Genomic DNA, 21,062 nt, shown 5'->3' with positions numbered 1-21,062 from the left:
AAACTCTATGGTCTCTGGTATTTATTTTCACTAGTCCCGATGGTAATTGACTGACCAAAGCAGCGCAGCTGACAAGCAGGCGCCAGCCTTTAAAATGACTGATTGAAAAACAATAGACTGTCAGTCATTCACTCAGGCAGAGTTTTGTTCTGTTTTGTTTAAACTTTTCATTTATTAATTAAACTGTGCAAGCAGTGCTTTCATTTACCCCAGAGCTGTCTGTGCGTGTGCTACTTCTTCCGGGTCTGACGTCACCACAAGCCAACTTGTCACAGTAGCATAAGATATCCCTTCAATGGTTTGTTACTCATAATCCTTCTGGAGCCCGAGGTAATATGGCTGCATGAAATAAAAAAGTGTTTTTTACTGCCTTTGGTTACATTGGTTTGTTTTGAAGGTCTGTTTAGTCCTTCCAGTACTCCTGTAACGTGTAGTACAAAACACTCCTCCAAACAGAGGCCTGGCTGAGAGGGACAGTGTGGACAGTAGTACCGTTGCGGTAACATACACAGCTCCTTTTTTAAGGATAGGCTTTTCTACCGGACTGTGGCAGCGTTCAAATAAAATACTGTTCACTGAGCCTTGCCACAGGTTCTGATCTTTCGGTCTCTGATACTCCTTGTGTATCAAACAAAAGTAATGTTGTTGAAGCTGACACCCTGGGATACTTCAAGAAGCTCCCTGATGAGATTCTGGGGTCAATAAGCTACTAACAACCAAACGAGCAAGATGGGCCGAATGTTTATGTTTTTAAAGGTTTAGAAGGGTGAGGAAAAAAAAAAATACTAAGCTAAATCAATTTTTTTTTTTTTTCATATGTAGAAAAATCAGATACATTTTGAATAAAATTGTCAATTATATGTAGATGGTAGACAAATAAAATTAGATCAAATATACAATAATAAAAAATTTAAAAAGTCAAAAAATTATATTTTACATAAGCAGATCAATGGAAAATTATCTGAACTTGTTTCTTTCTAACACTAACTCAACCAGACTCAACGCAGTCTGAGATTCAAGGTACAGGCAGTGTAACAAAAAACCATGTGGTTCCTTTGAGACTCTGATCGCTGACCTTAAATGTCACTGGAGAAAAAAAAAATAATGAAGCCACAACATAGAGTATCTTTGGCCACATGTTTCAAGTTCCTCCTCACACACGTGAGAAGTTTCAATAATGTCGACGTGGCAACCACAGAAGTAGGAGGGTCTTTCTGTATCGTCACATCAACAAAAGAGAATGCAGTACAGTGCAGAGAAATGCAGGTGCGTCACTTCAAAGCTAATTCCACGAAACACAAGCTGGTACCACAGCTCCTAATCACAGGAGAATTTTGTTATTATCAATCCTCATTGCTCTGGATGTATCACAGCGCTAGCTAGCAGCAGCATTCATGCAGGCTGTAAATTAGGTCTAACAGCTGTGTCACATCAATGGTATTTTATCACTATAACATAATGAAATTAGAACCACCGACCACATATTATCTGTAAAAGCATCTAAATGATTGATTCAGAGTGAAAAAACGACAATCCAGCGTTTTTTTCTGCTGTTTATTCATTTTAAGGTTCTCACATGCATATAAAATCAAATACAAAACGTGCATATACATGGATCTATGCAGCAAAAATATAATAAACCAAAATATATAAATCATAACTAAATTACAGGGGAACAATAGTAGGGACAGAGATAGGCATGTCGCGCTTAGCACCCAGAAGGCTGTGTGAAGAGGTCAGGAGAGAGAGGGAAAGCAATGTGGGATAGGAAAGGCTGCCAGGCAGAGTCAAATTTGTCACTGGCTCCGCAGATTGTGAATTTCATTTTCTCCAACTGGAGCATCTGCATGGGATCCCTAATCCAGTGGACATAGAGAGGAGGGGCAGCCTGCTTCCAACAGCATACAATTTGGCACTCTGCAAAGGCCAGAGTGTCAGGCTGCATCCTAGACAGACCAATTCTTTCAGGTTAAACTCCAAAGAGTGCAACAATTGGTGAGAGATCAATGAGTGTGTCTAACACTTGAGAAAAAGTTTAAAAAATGGATGACCAGAAAACTGTCAGCTCCAGACAGGATCAAAATATATGAAATAGAGAGGCAGGTGTTTGTTTGCATCTGTCACAGGTTGGGTTCAATCCATGGTAGATTCTGGCTAATTTAGTTTTAGAAAGTGTCGATGGTGTAAAACTTTAAATTGGATTCTCCCATGACGAGCACAGGATGAAGAAGAATGCACTCTGGACAGAATAGATCCCCAGATGCCTTAAAGTATTCCCATAAAGTTTTTTTTTATATATATTTAGTGATGGACAGCTTAGTGTTAAAATATGGCTGTAGATGAAGGATTTAGTGCTAGTATAGAATCAACAGGGGACTAGAGAGGGAAACGGCACAACTATATTACATACAAAATTACGAATTTGCAAGTATTGCAAGAAATGTGTTCGAATTTTTGTGACAGCTGTTCAAATGAGGCAAAATTATCATCAGTATATACGTCTTTAAGATTTGAAATGCCATTATTGCACTGAAGGGGAAAATAGGTGATTTGAGTCTATGGGGCAAAAATCGAGAAAGATTGTAACCCGAAATGCTGTCTAAACTGTGCCCAGATCCGGCGAGAATGACAAACAAGTTGGTCCTTACTAAATTTGGAAGTGGGGCACATAAAAGAGCAGATAGGGAGGAGGCTTTACAAGAGCTTTCCTTTATATGCAGCCACTCAGGTCTATCCAGATGGGAACCTGGTTATACCAATGCAAAACACTGCGGATATTGGCAGACCAGTAATAGAGCTGGAAATTTTTAAGAGCCAATCCCCCTGTAGGTTTTAACCTCTGCAAGGTTTCTCTGCGAACACGGGGCATCTTATTATTCCAAATAAATTAAGAGATTGAATGGTTAAGGATATAGAAAAAGATTTTGGAATAAAAATAGTAAAACATTTGAAGAGGTATAAAAACTTGGGAAGAATACTGATTTTTACAGTTTATTCTGCCAATAAATTAAATAGGTAAGGATGACCAAAGGCTGAAGTCTTGTTTAGTACGTTCTAAAACGGGGTTAAAGTTAGCATTAAAAAGATTATTATATGAACGAGTCAGTTATTCCCAGAGAGGCCACCCCTGCCTGGTTCCGCGGTGGAGAGGAACATATTCAGAATGTGTGTTATTGGTACGTATTAAGGCAAGAGGAGATACAGTAGTTTTATCCAGTTAATAATATTGGGACCAAAACCAAATTTCTGTAAGGTTATAAAAAGATAATCCCACTCAACACGATCGAAAGCCTTCTCTGCGTCCAGAGAGAGAAGGATCTCAGGCACAGGTGAGTCTGAGGGGGATTATAGAATATTAAAGGGATGGCTAAGGTTAAAGAATGACCATCTACCCTGAACAAAGCCTGCTTGGTCTAGAGAGATTATGGAGGGGAGAACCGATTCGACGTGTTGAGCTAAAGCCTTGGCAAGTGCTTTAACATCTACATTAAGGCGGGAAATGGGGCGATAAGAGCTACAGCCATCGTGGTCCTTATTTTTCTTTAGTAGTGATATTGAAGCTTTATACAGTGTAGGTAAAACTGATTTAGAAAGGGAATCAGCAAACATAGAGCTTAACACTAGAACCGCCATTATGGTCAGTTTGATCCATTTTGCATTTAAAATGTTAATTACTCTTCCGTTGTAAATCGTACATGTGTGTCCATTTTTGACTGTTCCTAAATATATGAAATAAATATCCTGGCGGCGAAATGCAAAAATGATAGTTATAAACAGTTCTACCTTGAACTGCCACGTGGTTCAATGTGACCCATGCATTACGATACTTTTTTTAATATAACGTATGATATTCTATATTTTTTTGTAAATGCAACAAACAAGACACGCCTCCTCCAAGCACACGTGTTTTTTTTTTTATTTGAAGTCTTTCTTTTTTTGTAGACTGACCACAAGACAGAGATTGCTATGACTGTGAATTTGTCAAGATGCCAACTCAGTGAAAGCCTATTGCTTATTTTTCAATGTACCTGGGTGACATCAATCCTTTGTTTTGTTCCACAAATGCAACTGGGAATATATCAGAAGGAAATATTTAATCTTGAAAGTAGTCATTTTGATTGGAATACGGCAAACTGCACTCAGATGCATACAGCAAACTGAAATGACAGGTAGGATAACAACTTATGTGCCTAATATGAAACGTATGTTATATATTCTTTTTTTTATATTACTTTTAGAAAAAAAAAAACATTTCGGTTTTACAGGTTTGTATGTACCAGTTTACACTTTAGTAGTATTCAATGGAACTGTGTCTGTGTTTCCAACACAGCTCCTGGGTGCAGGCACAGTCAGCTGGCAGAAGTGTACGCTCCTCCACAGAGTACAATGCAGCCGTCATACCGGAAGTAGTGTTATATTTTCTTTTTATGTAGTATTAGAAACAATGATTTTGGTTTTATAGTTTTGTGTGTACATATACCCGTTTACACCTGTACACAGGTAAATGTACATACCTGTTTCTTTTTAAATGTATATTTTATTATATTTTTTACTGTTTGTAGTCGTGCTGTATATGCATTCATTTTAAAAATAAAGCCTTTTAGGTTTAATTTTCCATTTAAATATGGTGTTTCTGCAATGCAAATGTTAGATATGATGTTCATGAATAAAATATTTCAGTCGTATCCGATAGTATGTTTCATTTTCATAAGGAAGCAGATTAAAAATGTATAGATCAAAGTGGCGGTTCTAGGTAGTTTGAAAATCTGGTGGTTCTAGTGTTAATAAGGGAGAGAGTTGAGAACTTAATTCTTTATAAAACTGTATGGGAAACCCATCCGGGCCCGGTGATTTACCACTTGAATTTATTTTTTTTAAATTAGGACATATCTCTTACGTTAGGCAGCACTGAGCGAGTGTGTTTGAAGACGTAACAGAAACGTTAGACAGCCTAGAAGTGGTTAAAAGCCTTACTTAAATCGCTGACAATTAAGTGAATTTTTCATTCAGAAAATTATTTAAATTCAATGAATTTGTTAAAATGATAAATAAAATGCCGACTTTTATTTGGTATTTGGCATTGTGTGAAATCAAATAAGGAGAATAACTAATTATCAAGTAAAAATGTATAACTTAAAAGTTATTTCACAGAAGTGTATTTTAACGGAATGCATGTAAAAGTATTTAGGACCCTTTGTTTGAAACAATATGGGAGGTGATATGTCTCTAAAGCCTGACGTAATCATGCTTGGTTTCAAAAAGGCCAATCATTTAACTAATGATGGGAAAGAATAATCCATTTATATGCACATGTTGTGCATTTGATTTAGTCTCTGGAAGGAAAAGCCACATGGAAACATCCTAAGTGTGTAAGCAATTCAACAACACTTCGGCCTGAAAACCGTTGCCAGGACACATCACTGCTCTCCTAACAATCCGACTCCATGGCCTGAAAACAAACACAGCTGCTGGAAACAACAAGAAAAGGACTTCTTGAAACGATGGACAAATCCGTAAACTATGAAACTTTATTTGAAACTGCTTAAACGTTTACTTTTAATAATGAAGTGAGATGCAAAGTAATTGCAAATGGTATTTGTGTACAATCTCACTAATCAAAAGCAGTAATGTTAAATCTGATTGAAACAGAACTGAATTCAACTTTCCAAAGAGATATTAAATGAGCAAATCATCATAATTGACACTGTTTCCTGGAAATCCGATGAAGATAAATGTTTTCTAAACGTAGTTTACCAAAGAAATCATTGCTGCTAGAAAATCTAAGTGTCTACTAAAATTACCCGAAGAAGTATGCAAAAGAATATTGAAGTTATTTTAAAACAAAGTTATTTAGAAATATGCTTGAGCTAAAACTGCTGTAATGAAACTGCTGCTGTTCTGACCTGCATATCAAACAACCTTCAACACACATGTGGAGGACACCATCTTGTGTGTGATTTTGTTGCATTGTGAGACATTGTAACACATGGAGAAGACATCATCTTGCCTTTCTTCAAATCCATTATCTATGGAGCCCAGCTCGGATCTCAAATTTAAAAGGAACTGCTATTAACCACACAGAGAAAGCCATATAATATTTTATTGAAGACTGTTACGTTTTTCACAAATAAGGACAGGTAACTAAACCACTTATGAATTTCCATGGTGCATACATAGATTTGTAGGATTAGTTATGTTTTAGTTGTGTATGATGTGATGATATTAACCCATACCCCCTGTGTTGAATTGTAGGTCTGATAAAATATATGACTGCATTCTATCTAATATGATTAATAGTTTTCTTAAACATTTTCTTACAATTGTATTAGATTATAATAAATAATTTTCAACATATAATGTTTGTAACTTTTAAAATAAAGTATTTTTACTTTTAACAAGATCTGTTTTGTTTTTTAATGTCAAATAAGCGCTGATATATGATAACATTTAATTGAACCAGAGTTGAATATTGTCTAAAATATTAGGTCATATTTTACATTAATTTGTAGCCAGAATTCTCTTATTAATGTAGAATAAATATCCATGTGTACAGTGGAACTCTTGATTGAAATAATTGTGGTAAAACCCTAGATAATATAATCTCAAGATAACTTAATAATTTGTGCTTATAATAACTTTATCATAAATAGATACCACTGTAGCGATTTTATAACAAAATTATTATCTTCCAAGAGGAAACAAAAAATAGGAGAAATGAAAGTAGGGGATAAAATATTCCCATAGTAAATGCACAACAAAGCATAGGCAAGCAAACTGCATATAAAAACAACCCAGGGCAAACCAGCCCTATTAAAGTTTCTCAGCAAAAGTACAGAAAAGTGTAACAATGCCAAGTGAAAGCCTGGCAATGCATAGGGAAGCACAGACAGCAGAAAATGGAAACACAGAGTTGCGTGACAATATGCAAATGAAAAAGCAAGACAGACAATTGGGTGCATTCCAGGGTTTAAATAGGGTGTGTGGCAGGGTGAGAGTCCTGCCTGCTGGGTATTCCTTGTGTGTGATGTAGTTTTGTAGTCCACGGGAGAGGTGTCATGGCCAAAGGCCTAAAATACTACGTGTCCCAGAAGCCTCTAGGGCTGAATGGGAAACACCTATGTGCATTATTAATTTAATTATTGTTTCAGTGTTTGTAATTAGTGCCATGTGCTTGTGTATAAATGCTGGTCTTTGTCTGTGTTGGTGGTGGGTGAAGTAGGAATCTGATTGTGGGAAATTGTTAGTACTGTGTGTGCATTTAACCAACTGTGTTGTACGGTTTACAACTGTGTGTTGTACAAACCACTTGGTGGTCCTGTGCTAGTTTAGTTGGAGAAAAGTTTAACTAATGCTCCAAGTTGTAGCTAGGCTTTTGTTTTTGTGTTTTGTTTGCGTTTGATTTTAATAAATGTACGCAAAAAGCGCTTAATTAACTACAGTTCTGTGTCTGGGTCAAGTGTTTGAAGGGCGCAAACCGACAGGGGGGGGCTTTGTCATTGGTGATTAATTGATAATGTTGGCAGGGGTGGAGCTCTAGCTCCTGCCCCCTGAATCACCTTAAAAGGTTACAAGAAACAAACACTAAAAGTCACAAACAGATGTTTTTGTCTAAAAGAAAGAACTAAACAGCATAGCACTAGAATCCACAAAAGCTAAATTCCAACTTGCTATTCAATATTGCAAACTATGTGTACTCTGCTCTCAGTTCCAGAACAGACACAAAGCTCTAGAAAAGTGGGAAGTGAAGTCCTGCTTTTGTTACATTTCTTAAAACTGCATCAACATAATTAATGTCAAACTTAAAGTGAGAGGAGCTTTTTTAACATTAAACTTCTCTGTGTCATTTCTTTGTCAGCAGCCGCTTAAGTATTTCAAACAGTTGCTTATGCTTGTGAAGTAGTCAGTAAGAAAGCCTGAAATGGATTTCAGCAAAACATGCAAGTATAGTGTTCAGTCCTTCAGTCCGCTACGATCTAAGACGTACCCGGGTCCGTGTTTTCCGGTTTTCCACTGTGGGAATTACAACACAAAGTAAGAGCCCGTGAACATTCTGAAGCTTCCACCTCACACAACTCCCGGGGAGTAGACAACTGAAAACCTGAGGGTCCGGACAAACCATGTGTGTGTAAAGGACTAGGGTACCAGAGTCCCCGAGAGCTTTGGGTTTATAATAACTATATAAGCAGTAAATAAAATGTTACAATAATAATACAAGGATAGTACACAGCACCGTCTCCAGAGCCAAAAGGGGAGGAGCCGCTGCAATCTCCAGAACCAACGGGGGAGGAGCCGCTGCAATCTCCAGAACCAACGGGGGAGGAGCCGCTGCAATCTCCAGAACCAACGGGGGAGGAGCCGCTGCAATCTCCAGAACCAACGGGGGAGGAGCCGCTGCAATCTCCAGAGCCTCTGCTGTCTAATTCACAGGTCACTGCACCACCAGGCACAGTCGTACTTGGGGTTTCATCTTTTGAGGAGTTTCTGTAGAGGTTTGTTTAAACCTTTTATATGTTCCAGCATTTTGTATATTTGGGTAAAATAAAATTGGGCAATAAGCGTTCTGCAGTTTCAGTGTCTGGGTCTAATATTAAAAGGCGCAGACCAGCCTTACCTGGAGGCTACACCACAGCTATGTCTCTGTATTTGCTTTGTTTCCCCTACTTTTTTATTATATTTTTTTGGTGGCCAAATGAGGCAGACTGCACTTGCGGTGCTTCAACACAAACTAAAAACTTTGTGGAAACCCAGTTTAAGAAAGCTGTACAATATCAGTTGTCATGCAAGGCCAAATTGGAACACAGACAGAAACATGTAAATATACCCTCTTGTATTTTAATATTAATTTTAAATTGGAAGGAAATTCTCTGGCTAAAAGAAAGGTGAGACTTATTTATCTTTTTCCATGGAAACCCAGCCAATGTTATGAACATGTAGACTTACAGCATATAGATGCCAGGCAAAGCATGATCATTTGAAATGCATTGTGAAGACAAAGACATTCCCCAAATGAGTTAATGTCACTCTACGTCTGGACATAAAAAGTATCCAGACAGCAACTCAAAGCCAACTCAATGGTGCAATGGTGGATTTGAATTCAAACATGTTATGTAATAATGTTTTTCATATGGTGCTCAGTTATGAATCATCAGTTTGATCTCATTTCTGTGGCCTACTGCCTAGTTTAAATACAACAAAAACTTACCTTAACAGTAGTTTTCTTCTCAAACTTAAATGCTTTAGTCTGACCATTTTCCAAATACACCTTAAGAACATTAGGCAAGAAAAGAAGCGAATTGCCCTGGGAAATTAAATGAAAAAAGAAGTGAAAAAAAAGAAAATTATTTATTTGTTGTGCATTAGCATTAGCGCATAGAAGGGTTATATAACACTAAAGAAAAAAACAACACATTTCAAAATAAAGTATGTCTTCATCAATTGCTAGAGAACAGATTTAGAGTGTGTGTGTGTGTATCTATCTATCTATCTCTATCTATTTATCTATCTATCTATCTATCTATCTAACTATCTATCTATATATATATATATATATATATATATATATATATATATATATATATATATATATATATATATAAAAGTTACTGATCACAATATTCACCATTACATAAAATGTTTGGAAAAATCAGGTGTGACTATATAACCATTGTTATATCAAATTAAAAAACAACTTAAGAATTTGTACAGATAAACATTAAAACAGAAATATAATATATACAATAGATGCTGCTTATTAGCAAGTCTGATAAAGACAACTTTTGGTTATTAACATTTTTACAGGAACCAATCCTATCGTTTTTCGCTTATTGACAACTTTCAGATAATGACAACATTTTGATGGCTAAGCAGCATCTACTGTATATAAATAAAAAGCTATACTCAGGAGTTGTAAAACTTACAAAAGATCATACTGTAGAAAATTGAAAAGGGAGATATTATTATTATTATTATTTTTTTACTGCGTTGCCACAATTAAATGTGGAACACCTCAGAGACATACTATTTGTAGCAGTGATTGCAATAATAATGTAGCGATCCTGGTGGGGAGGGAAGAGAATCAGGATAGTGTAGAGTGTGTGCAAGGGATTGTATTGGGTGTGTATGCATGCAGGGGTTGTGTGTGTGTGTGTGTGGAGGAGAATTGGGTTGCAGGTTTGGCGCGAAAGACTGGGGGGTGGCGGGGGAAGCGAGGGCATATAAAAGAGTGCAGGAAAAAGACCGGGAGATTGGAGAAAGTGTGAGTGACAGAGAGGGGTGTGTGTGGGGAGCGATAGAGAGGAAAAGGATCAAACGAAACCAATACTACTACTAATTGTAATCATTTATTTTCATTTGACTCCCAGTTCCCTTTCCATCATCTTATGATTTATTTTGTGATAAATGTAGTAATTGTAAATAATAAACGGCTTGAGCCTTTATCTACTCACGGTTGCACTCTCAATTCTGTCCCAGGAGAATCCGAAAACGCTACAATAATAATAATTATAGGCCCAATCTATCCGCTACCAAACCAAACCATGCCCCAGTTGACTGCTCATGAATATGCATGACAGTGGCAATTTCTGACAGCACTTCGGCAATAAAGAGCTCTTGTAAGGCCAGGCGAAAACATTGATCATAGAAATAATAACACATATGTGTTAAGGAGGGATGTCTCTAAATAAATCTAGGTGAATCGTGTTGAAAAATGCAATCGTTTTAAAAAGAGAAGGCTTGGAATAGGAAATGAGGAAGTCGCTACCTGAACTCTTTGGATTCCCATGATGCATCGCTTAGGCACGGACGGAAGCTCCAATGTTAAATCAGCGGAGTTGACCATCTTGTGTAGATGGAATAGAAGATCTTTGCTGCAGGTTAATGTGATTGGATAGCCGCATAGATGCAAACAACTCACTCAAACAACACGCCCTAAACTAGTAGAGTCGGCTGTTGCACTGCGAGACAGTACAGCAGCCACATATATGGAATTTCCTAACGAGAATCAAAATTTCACATTTTGCGGCAGGTTTTTCAACGTTCGGGACACGGGACAAAGCCCCCAGTATCAGGACAATCCTGATTTTATCGGGATGTCTGGTCACACTACTAAGGGCCTCATTCACTAAACAGCAGTAATGTGTTTTGCATGTGCTTTGTGCAACTGCTGTATCCACCAAGCAGTGGCAGACAACCTAGCACATGGAAAAAGTGCATAGAAAAAGTACAGCGTTCAAGCCATTTAAATATAATGAATAATGTTAATGGATGGAAATGTATGCAAATTATGTCACAAAATAAACAAACCATATTAACTTAAGGGTGCTAACTTTACAAGGTGCCTCAGCGTGTGTTAAAAGTACCGCTTATTGAAACCAGGCGGTGCCACAGAACCAGCAGAAGAGCTGCACAGGAGAGCGAGAAGAGTCAGGGAGAGAGTATTTCAGGGCTGTGTGAGGGGGAGGTAATAACTAGATACAGATTAAGCACAGATCATACTAGCCTTATAGTAGGGCCCCGGAAAAATCACAATATCACGAATTTCACAGAAATCATGTATTTGACTGCCTAACGTGAAAAGTATGTATTTTATTTTCCTTACAGAGTATTTTCCATTACTCTTCACCTCCACTGTTCATATCATACTTTTTATTAAGTAGAAGCAGCGCTAAAGTAGCTGTACACGGTCCGGCATCAATGCGGCGCATTTGGTTTTCTACGGCAGCAGGGTCAAACAAATACCGGCTTAATGATTGGTGAATTCCTCTTATGTACAATGATGTAACATTGGCGGGAAGTTTAAAATGTTTATCTAGATAGTGTTGATTTATTAGCTTGCAGTGTATGATTAACATTAAAAATGCAGACAGCTGACAAATAAAAAAAAGCTAAATTAATTTCAACAGAAGATCACGTTCAGAGCTACGAAAAGGGGACGTTGCATGCAGATGGTGGAATTCCGTTTTGCTCAACTTGTAATGTGTCTTTGGATCATCTAAGAAAAGGTACTATTGACTAGCATCTTGACAGCGCAGTACACAAAAACAAGAAAATCAAGCTAAACAATTACCAAACAAGCAGGTCACAATCACAGGAGTACACAGCAAGTTGGAATCAGTGGAAGCCATTAGTGCAGTGAACATACCAACAAAACAGCTAGTCAATGAAATAGTTTTTTAATGAAAAAAATCCTGAATTGTTTCCCTAAAATGTATGCAGCACACAAAGAATATTTAAATGGAAAAATGGAAGATTCTGAGTCTGTTTGCGTTGTATGCGACGAGGCCACTGATGATCAAGGCTACTGTGTTTTGTACATTATTTTCATCCCACAGAGCTTTACAACTGCTAATTCAGAGGAACTTACTGCTTACGTAGTAGGTACACTGCATCTTGACTCTAACCACGCAACAGTAGTAGGTCAGTGTGACAGAAAGACAATGATTCTTGGTGGTAAATTTCCCTCTTGACCTGGAGGGCGATAAGTAACGGGAACAGAGTATCCGGGATTGTTTGGCCTGACACTTCATTCCTAGGGTTAAAAGGAAGTCGGCTATTTAGAAAAGGGGCGGAGCTTTAGTAAATTAACTCATGGACCCGAAAGGGAAATGATGTGGCAGCCACGGACTGGAGGAGCGGCTGCAATTGTTTACCAAGGGGTCATGAGTGACGGTATAAGTAGGGGACGAAGCGACGTAATCTGTCCCTTCAGTTATGGTTACGGGAAGGACCCGGAAGGACCAGTGTTAAGAAATATATCGTGAGTGATTTGTTTGTTTTGTCTTGTCCGAAAATACTCTTATTGTTTAGACGGCTAACACGATCTGGAGCTGCCGCCAGAGGCCAGCACCAACCCGGACAACATCACTGCACTTTGTTTTCCTCAGGACTGTATATTCACAACGAGCACTAGAGCACGCACTGTGGACTTGTGTTTGTGTTTGTGTTACGTGTTATGTGTGGGTGAATAAGAACGGGACTGTTTATTATTTGGGAACCAACCGTGGATTTAAACAGAGCAATACACGCCGCTGTATTGCCTGTTAACATTGTTTATTATATACTGTTACGTCATCAGGCAATCGGATTGCAAACCATTAACCCTTTGCGGTCCTATGTCAGACCAGGTCCGACATTACAATTTTTCCTTTCCGGTCCGACATCATCAAAAAGATGTCAAGCACAGGTTTCTAGTCGTTTCTTCTAGAAACCTGTGCTTGACACATTTGCCAAGCTTCTTGAGATGTTATAGTAATAAAATAATGACTTTGATAGCATTACTGAGGAGTTTGGTGATAAAACGAGTGATCAGGAGATGATTTATCAGTATGCACTACTATAAAGAGGTATGTGATAAATACAGCGAACAAGGAGTGGGGCAGGGCTGGAGATGCAGTACTGAGTGTCCTGTTGATATGCATTTTAAACCTGATACAGCAAAAGTTTAAAATGTTTTATCTCTTGCTTGCTGCCCCGAGTGTGGCCTCTGGCCGCTCCTGCATGCTGCCTTCACGTGGCATTCGGTGTGAACGCCCCTTTAGAACACCTGATTACTTTTAATCACTGAATACACAGAAATGAAGAGAAGGATCCAGAATCAAACAAACCTGAGCGTGTCCATTGACTATCACTTCCTCTGCAAAGCGTACTTTAAAAGGGTTCGACTTCAGCTTGGCTCGCTTCTCAGCAGTGATAAAGGATGACTTCGGTCCCTTTATAAAATGATATATATATATATATATATAAAAAAACATCAGATTGTATTACTTTTACGTTTATCAGCAGTATTATTAAATTCACTGTTCTAAACAACCGCTGGTGGGGAATACATTGGAGTTTGTTCATATTGGGGATGACAAGAAAGAGTGTTCATACCATTGTAACATAAGTCTTAAATGACAAGGGGCTATCACAAGAAAGGGGGCATTGACGAGTACTACATTATCTATTATCCCAGGTGCAAGCAGACACATGCTTAACATATAATATAATGCTAACTATTTTTAATGGACTAAAAACAAAAACTAACAAGTATTCCAATAATATATACCCCCCATCAGACTTTCAAAAATATAATTTAATATACAAGTTGGGAATTTTGACAATCAATAACTTGTGCAAAAGGATGTTCTTATTGTCCCAATTGGATAATCGCAGACAGAATCTATGTACCCCAAGATTATGATATGTATTCTCGGGGGGGGGGGGGGGGGGAATGAAGGCATGATATGTAATTATTGAATGCACACCCATTGACTTGTTTATTAAATGGAGCATACTTACTGAAGTGTAGCGAAGTACAGTGACTGCAACTGATTCTTTTGATTCCCTGAAACATACACATAGAAAGGATATAGTTATGAAGACAGCATAGAATCCCTAAAAAATAGAAATATCTGATTTAAAAACTGTAAAGGTCACAAGCTTTCTAGATCATATTAAAAACACAGGAATCCTTACGGTACAAATCCCCAGACTAATCCCCTGTCCTTCCCTAGATAAATAACTGAAAAACTCTGACCCCGGTTGGACATGCGGTGGTCCAGAGTTAAAGATTTCTTGGTGGCTCACCACACAGATAGGCGTCTTCCTTTCGCGGTCATATGGACTAGTATGTAGTGATGTGCGAACTGGTTCCTTTGAAACTGGGTACCTAGTTCCTGCTTTGGAACTGACAAACTGGATACAAATATCAAGGAACCGGTTCCAGTGAGTACTATTATGTTTTTAATAAAACTGATTATTAAAAACATAAAACCATAAAAAATGATCAAACACTTTTAATTTCTGTCAGAAATACATTCATAACTATAACTGACATGTTTATAGTTAGAACAAAAAAGACAAAACATGATCTTAGCTAGACTATATACTTCCATTTTGTTGTCCTGGTTTTGGACTACTGACTGTGTGCGGATGTGATGAGTTTAGTTTGACTTATCTTTTGCTCTGTGATTGTTGTTGTCTTTCTAATGGTTTTGATGTAGGACTAGTGTTTATATGTATAAGATGCTGGTTAATGAACAGCAGCCGACCAATCTTTGGCTATGATTCCCTGTAAAGAAAACTCGGCTGGCAGCACGTCACAGACAGAGCCTCTGGCTCTCTTTTGCAAACACACACATGCACCCGAGAAGCCGGTGACGTGATGCTGCCCTGTTACATACTGTAAAAATGTTTTTATTTCTTTTTAGAAAGGTTGCCTTTCTCCACGCTTTGAAATAGGGCCCTTATTGTTTTAACAATTGCCTTCAATATAGTTTTGTTTCCTGATGGTTTTATAACATTAAAATCTGTTAATTATTTTTTTTTTAAAAATGAAGGAGAAACTTTGCACTTTTTTACAGAAATGTAACACTGTAAAGCATGGTTTACATTTTGAAACAGGAATATACAATTGTGCCTGATTCATATATGCTTCTGTGGAAGGGTGGGGGAAATCACTGACACCGGAGACAGAAAGCTGGGTTTCTAAACACCCCTTGGGTGCACTATTTATTTCTTGTCACAAGGTGGCACTAAGACACCGTTGCTACCAACGATGGTAAAGGTGTCTCAGTGCTCACCTATAGTGCACACGGCATTGCAATGAATCATATGAACAACAGAAGGCAAAAAGAAAACAAAAACAAATACCAAAAATCTACAAAATAAAGGTACTGCAATCGGCAGCCAAAACAAACCCCAACCGTCGCTAGCCGCACGGCCCGGGACTCCGTCCTACACTCACCCTGTTCCCTCACTACCCTATACAATTCTGGGGTCTGCCCATTTATTTTCCCCGCTACACTTATTCTTTCTTTCAGCGTTGTCTTTTCTTTTTTTTCAAGTCGCGTGCGGCTCTCTTCCAGCCCCGCTCTTTCCGTCTGTAGGGTCTCTGCTGGCCCATTCATTAAAATCTGGCAGACCTGAGGAAACAATAGAGCAATATCTTATAGGGCCAACAATCACCCCAAGACCCGCCTCCCAGCCATTCAGAGAGAGGGAAAGTCCACACACCCCCTCTCCTACATCCCCGTGTCACGGCCATGACTGACAGGCGGTTGTTGGATGACTGCTGCCCTCTTCCTGCAGCACTGTGAACACACCAGCAGAGTCAGCACAGATCTCAGCCCTGCTCCATACCCTCCTCCTCAGAATGGCACCACCGGTCCATTCGAAAATCCTACAACCCCATGCCTTCCCGAGAGAAAAAATCTGCGTTTTGATGCAGTTTCCCTGCTCAGTGGACTACCCTGAAGACATAGGGCTGCAAGGCCAAGTACCATCGTGTGATTCTGGCATTGTTATCTTTCATCCGGTGAAGCCATGCTAAGGGGGCATGATCTGTAACAAGGGTGAAGTGTCGTCCCAGGAGGTAGTACCGGAGTGACTCGACTACCCATTTTACCGCAAGACACTCCTTCTCGATGGTACTGTAGTTTTTCTCGCGGGGCAGGAGCTTCCTGCTGATATACAGGACCGGGTGCTCGCTTCCACGTACCTCCTGAGACAACACTGCCCCGAGACCTGTCTCTGACACATCCGTCTGCAGGGTGAACCTCCTGCCGAAATCAGGACTGCACAGCACTGGCTTGCTACACAGCCTACGCTTCAAGGCAAGAAAGGCCCTCTGGCACGGCTCTGTCCACTGAATTGTATTTGGGGCAGCCTTCCGGGTGAGGTCTGTCAAGGGAGCAGCGAGCGTAGCGAAGCTCGGGATGAACTTCCTATAATAGCCCGCTAGTCCCAAGAAAGAACGCACCTGGGTTTTTGTTGTAGGGACCGGCCAGTCAGCCAAGGCTTTCACCTTAGCAATCAGCGGACTGATCTGGCCGCTCCCTACTCGATAACCCAAATACTCCAACTCACTCTTCCCAATGGCACACTTCTTTGGGTTAGCAGTGAGCCCAGCCTCCCGCAAGGATTGCAGTACCGCCACCACCTTACCCAGATGACCCGGCCAGTCCTCACTGTGGATCACCACGTCATCTATGTAAGCAGCGGCGTACTGCTGATGGGGCCGCAAAATGCGATCCATCATCCGCTGGAAAGTGGCTGGTGCTCCGTGCAACCCAAAGGGCATGGTCCTAAATTGGTACAACCCGAAGGGAGTCGAAAACGCCGTTCTCTCTCTGGATTCCGGAGTCAGGGGTATCTGCCAGTACCCCTTCGTTAAATCCAGTGTCATCATAAAATGAGCCGTGCCAAGACGCTCCAGCAACTCATCCACCCGGGGCATGGGATAAGCGTCAAACTTCGATTTTTCATTAACTCGCCTGAAATCAATGCAAAATTGAGTTGGTCCATCCGGCTTATCCACTAGCACAATTGGACTGTTCCAGTCACTCTGGGACTCTTCTATTACCCCCAGTCTGAGCATCTCATCAATTTCCGCCTTTACTACCTGCCTTTTGCGCTCAGGTATGCGGTACGGCCTCTGGCGAACTCGCGCCCCCGGCTCAATCTCAATGTGATGGTGGGCTACTCGAGTCTGCCCCGGGACAGGAGAAAACACATCAGGAAACTCCGCCACTAGCACCCGAGCCTGACATTTCTGTGTTGGTGTCAGATTATCTGCAATCTGTACCGACCCTGTTTTCGCCAACACAGAAAGGTCAGGTCCCAAGTCTGTGACGTCATCTGCTTGCGCCACTAACAAAGCCTCCTGCTGTAACCACGGCTTCAACAGGTTGATATGGTAAATGTGCTTTTCTCTCCGTCGCTCCGGCTGGCAGATCTCATAATCCACCGTCCCAACCCGGCGTGTAACCTCAAACGACCCTTGCCACTTCGACAGGAGTTTAGGCTCTGAACTGGGTAACAATAGAAGCACCTTATCCCCCAGCTAAAACGTGCGCAACCGAGCCCCCCTGTTATATTGGGTCTCCTGTCTGTGCTGAGCCTGTTGCAAATTGTCATGCGCCCACTTTCCCACAGACTCCAGACGTTTGCGCAGGTCCAACACATACCGGACAGTATTAGTCAAATTGTCCTGCTGTTCCTCCCACATCTCTCTAACCAGATCGAGTACACCCCAGGGTCTCCGTCCATACAACAACTCGAATGGTGAAAAGCCTGTGGACGCCTGGGGTACCTCTCTGATAGCAAAGAGAAGGGGCGGAATCAGCTGGTCCCAGTAGCGCACGTCACTATCAATAAATCTGCGCAACATGTTCTTGAGGGTCTTATTAAATCGCTCCACAAGACCATCAGTCTGAGGGTGAAAAACCAAGGTCCTAATGGTCTTAATCCCCAAAAGTTTACATGTTCCGCGGACTAGCCGAGACATAAAGTTGGTACCCTGGTCGGTCAGTATTTCTTTGGGGATCCCCACCCGGGAGAAAACCTTCACAAGCTCGTTGGCAACAGATTTAGCGGACGCAGATCGGAGGGGAATGGCCTCGGGATAACGCGTAGCGTAATCCAGAATAACCAATAGGTGTGTGTATCCTGCCGCACTCCTTTCTAACAGACCCACTATATCCACTCCAATGCGCTCAAACGGAGCTTCCACTAGGGGCAATGGCACCAGTGGGGCGCGTGGGACGGCTCTAGGGCTAGCTTTCTGACATTCTCCACATCATTCACAAAAACGCTTCACATCACCATCCAACCCCAGCCAATAGAACCGTGTCACGAGCCTCGCTTTAGTTTTGTCCCTTCCCAAATGACCAGACAGGGGAATAGTGTGAGCAAGCTGCAACAGATCCTCCTTAAAGGGCTGAGGAATGAGCAACTGATGACGCACTTCCCTGGTCTGGGGTAATTTATCAACACGATACAGAAGGTCTCGATTAATTTCAAAGTGAGGGTACGTGGCGGCGCGTCTGGGCTCGACCACCCGACCATTAACCACAGATGCTTGGTCAAAGAGCCTGCCCAGCACATCGTCACGCCCTTGCTCAAGTCGGAAGTCACGGGAGTGAGCTAGAAAATCAGCTCCCATGGCTTCCAACTCTGGGTCAGGTCGGTCCTGAGCAGAGGCAGCCGAGCCAGACCCCTGCGCTGGCTCCGCGGCCTCCCCCCCAGACTCTTCACCAACCGCCCCCACCTGAAACTTCTCCGACCCCCTCCATTGCCAGCCCTCATTCTTAGCGATCCGACGCTCCTGTTTAGTTTTACGGGGTTTAAATTTATGACAAAACCACTCCGGATCACGAAAGGGAAAAATCTCTCCAATTCCTCTTTCTTAGCCAATAAGGAGGACGGGGTTGTCAGGGCAGCTAACCAATCTTTAAACTGCTCACAGTCCTGTCCCAGAACTACCGGCACTGGCAATTGAGGACATAATCCTACCTGCACCTCCGTCACCTGCTGGCCAATCATCATATTCACATTGATCTTGGGATAGGAGCGTACATCCCCATGAATACATTTAATATGCACCCGTCCCAGTATATGTTTATGCCCCGGTGAGATTAGGCTCTCCTGTACTAGAGACTGATCACACCCTGAATCCAGGAGAGCCTGGGTTTTTGCACCATCCACTATCACAGGAATAACAAAACCCGTGTGCTGAAGTGACTGAGGTAATTGAACGTGCTTACCGGGTCGGCCAAGGTCACACTCCATCACGGGGCCCACCTCCCTGCATGTCCAACACCTCAGTGGGCTGGTTTCTCTCCCCGAAGCTTCGACAAAAAGGGGAAACACTGGAGCCATAGAAGAGGCTCGCCAATAAGGTGTCCGTGCGAGACCCCAGTCCGACACCGCAGCAGCCCGTGGGTAACCCCACCCTGCCCCAGTTCCTGGGCCGGGAGCCCCCGCCGACACCCCCGACCAAATCCTCGATTACCCCGTTCCCCCAGTCCCTTCGCCCTCTCCGGGGCCAGTTGAGGGAACGTTCCGGTAGCCCCACTTCGTCCAGACAGTTTTGCTGGCGTTGGCTCCGCCGCCTGGTATTGCTCCGCCAACTCAGCCGCCCGGTCCAAAGTGGCAGGGGCCTGCCGCTGTACCCATAGCCGAGGTCCTGGAGCCAAGCACTCCAGAAATCGCTCCACCACGATCACCTCCACCAACCTGGCTTTGGTGGTCGCGTCCGGGTTCAACCAGCCCAGAGCGTAATCCTTTAAGCGGTGGGCTATGGTTCTGGGATGCTCCTCCGCCGAAAAACGCGCCTCCCGGAACTTTCGCCGATATCCCTCTGGCGTGGCCCCCACCCGATTAAGGATGGCCGCCTTTAGTGTGGGGTAATCCATCATTTGTTCCGGGGACAGCGCCCTCGCGGCTGCCTGTGCCTCTCCCGTCAGCTGGGGTAAGAGGCAGGTAGCCCACTGTGCCTGGTCCCACCCGGCCGAGATTGCCATAGCCTCAAACACCTCCAGGTAGGCTTCAGGGCGATCATCAGCCATCATTTTGGTGGGTCTCTGCAACCTGGGATCTGGACCTGCGGGTCTAGCAGCCCCCTGCATCGCAGCAGTGAGGGTCTGACGTAAGAGGTCCATCATAGCCGCAAATTGTGTGGCATCCATTTCGGCTCCTTCTGGGGTTGCACTGCTTTTAATGGGCAATGCCAGTGAATCCCACTGTGTGGAAGGGTGGGGGAAATCACTGACACCGGAGACAGAAAGCTGGGTTTCTAAACACCCCTTGGGTGCACTATTTATTTCTCGCCACAACGTGGCACTAAGACACCGTTGCTACCAACGATGGTAAAGGCGTCTCAGTGCTCACCTATAGTGCACACGGCATTGCAATAAATCATATGAAAAACAGAAGGCAAAAAGAAAACAAAAACAAATACCAAAAATCTACAAAATAAAGGTACTGCAATCGGCAGCCAAAACAAACCCCAACCGTCGCTAGCCACACGGCCCGGGACTCCGTCCTACACTCACCCTGTTCCCTCACTACCCTATACAATTCTGGGGTCTGCCCATTTATTTTCCACGCTACACTTATTCTTTCTTTCAGCGTTGTCTTTTCTTTTTTTTCAAGTTGCGCGCGGCTCTCTTCTCTGTCCGTCCGTAGGGTCTCTGCTGGCCCATTCATTAAAATCTGGCAGACCTGAGGAAACAGTAGAGCATTATCTTATAGGGCCAACAATCACCCCAAGACCCGCCTCCCAGCCATTCAGAGAGAGGGAA

General features: G+C 41.9%; 1 protein-coding gene across 3 annotated transcripts in view; it reads right to left on the bottom strand.

Annotated features, from left to right (window-relative positions):
- Positions 1-21,062, bottom strand: part of LOC117420497 (FERM and PDZ domain-containing protein 1) — a 212,424-nt gene that overhangs the window by 85,940 nt on the left and 105,422 nt on the right. For all 3 annotated transcript variants that reach the window (XM_034921745.2, XM_059025940.1, XM_059025944.1), the window contains exons 5-7: positions 14,278-14,323; positions 13,602-13,706; positions 9,203-9,298 (exon numbers count right to left, since the gene is read on the bottom strand). In XM_034921745.2, the coding sequence (XP_034777636.2) occupies positions 9,203-9,298; positions 13,602-13,706; positions 14,278-14,323 (247 nt within the window). The remainder of the gene's footprint in view (positions 1-9,202; positions 9,299-13,601; positions 13,707-14,277; positions 14,324-21,062) is intronic.

This window comes from Acipenser ruthenus, chromosome 1 (genome assembly GCF_902713425.1).
Source record: "Acipenser ruthenus chromosome 1, fAciRut3.2 maternal haplotype, whole genome shotgun sequence".
Classification (NCBI taxonomy): domain Eukaryota; kingdom Metazoa; phylum Chordata; class Actinopteri; order Acipenseriformes; family Acipenseridae; genus Acipenser; species Acipenser ruthenus.
Note: the sequence above shows the minus strand (reverse complement) of the source record. Positions and strands in the feature narration are given on the sequence as shown.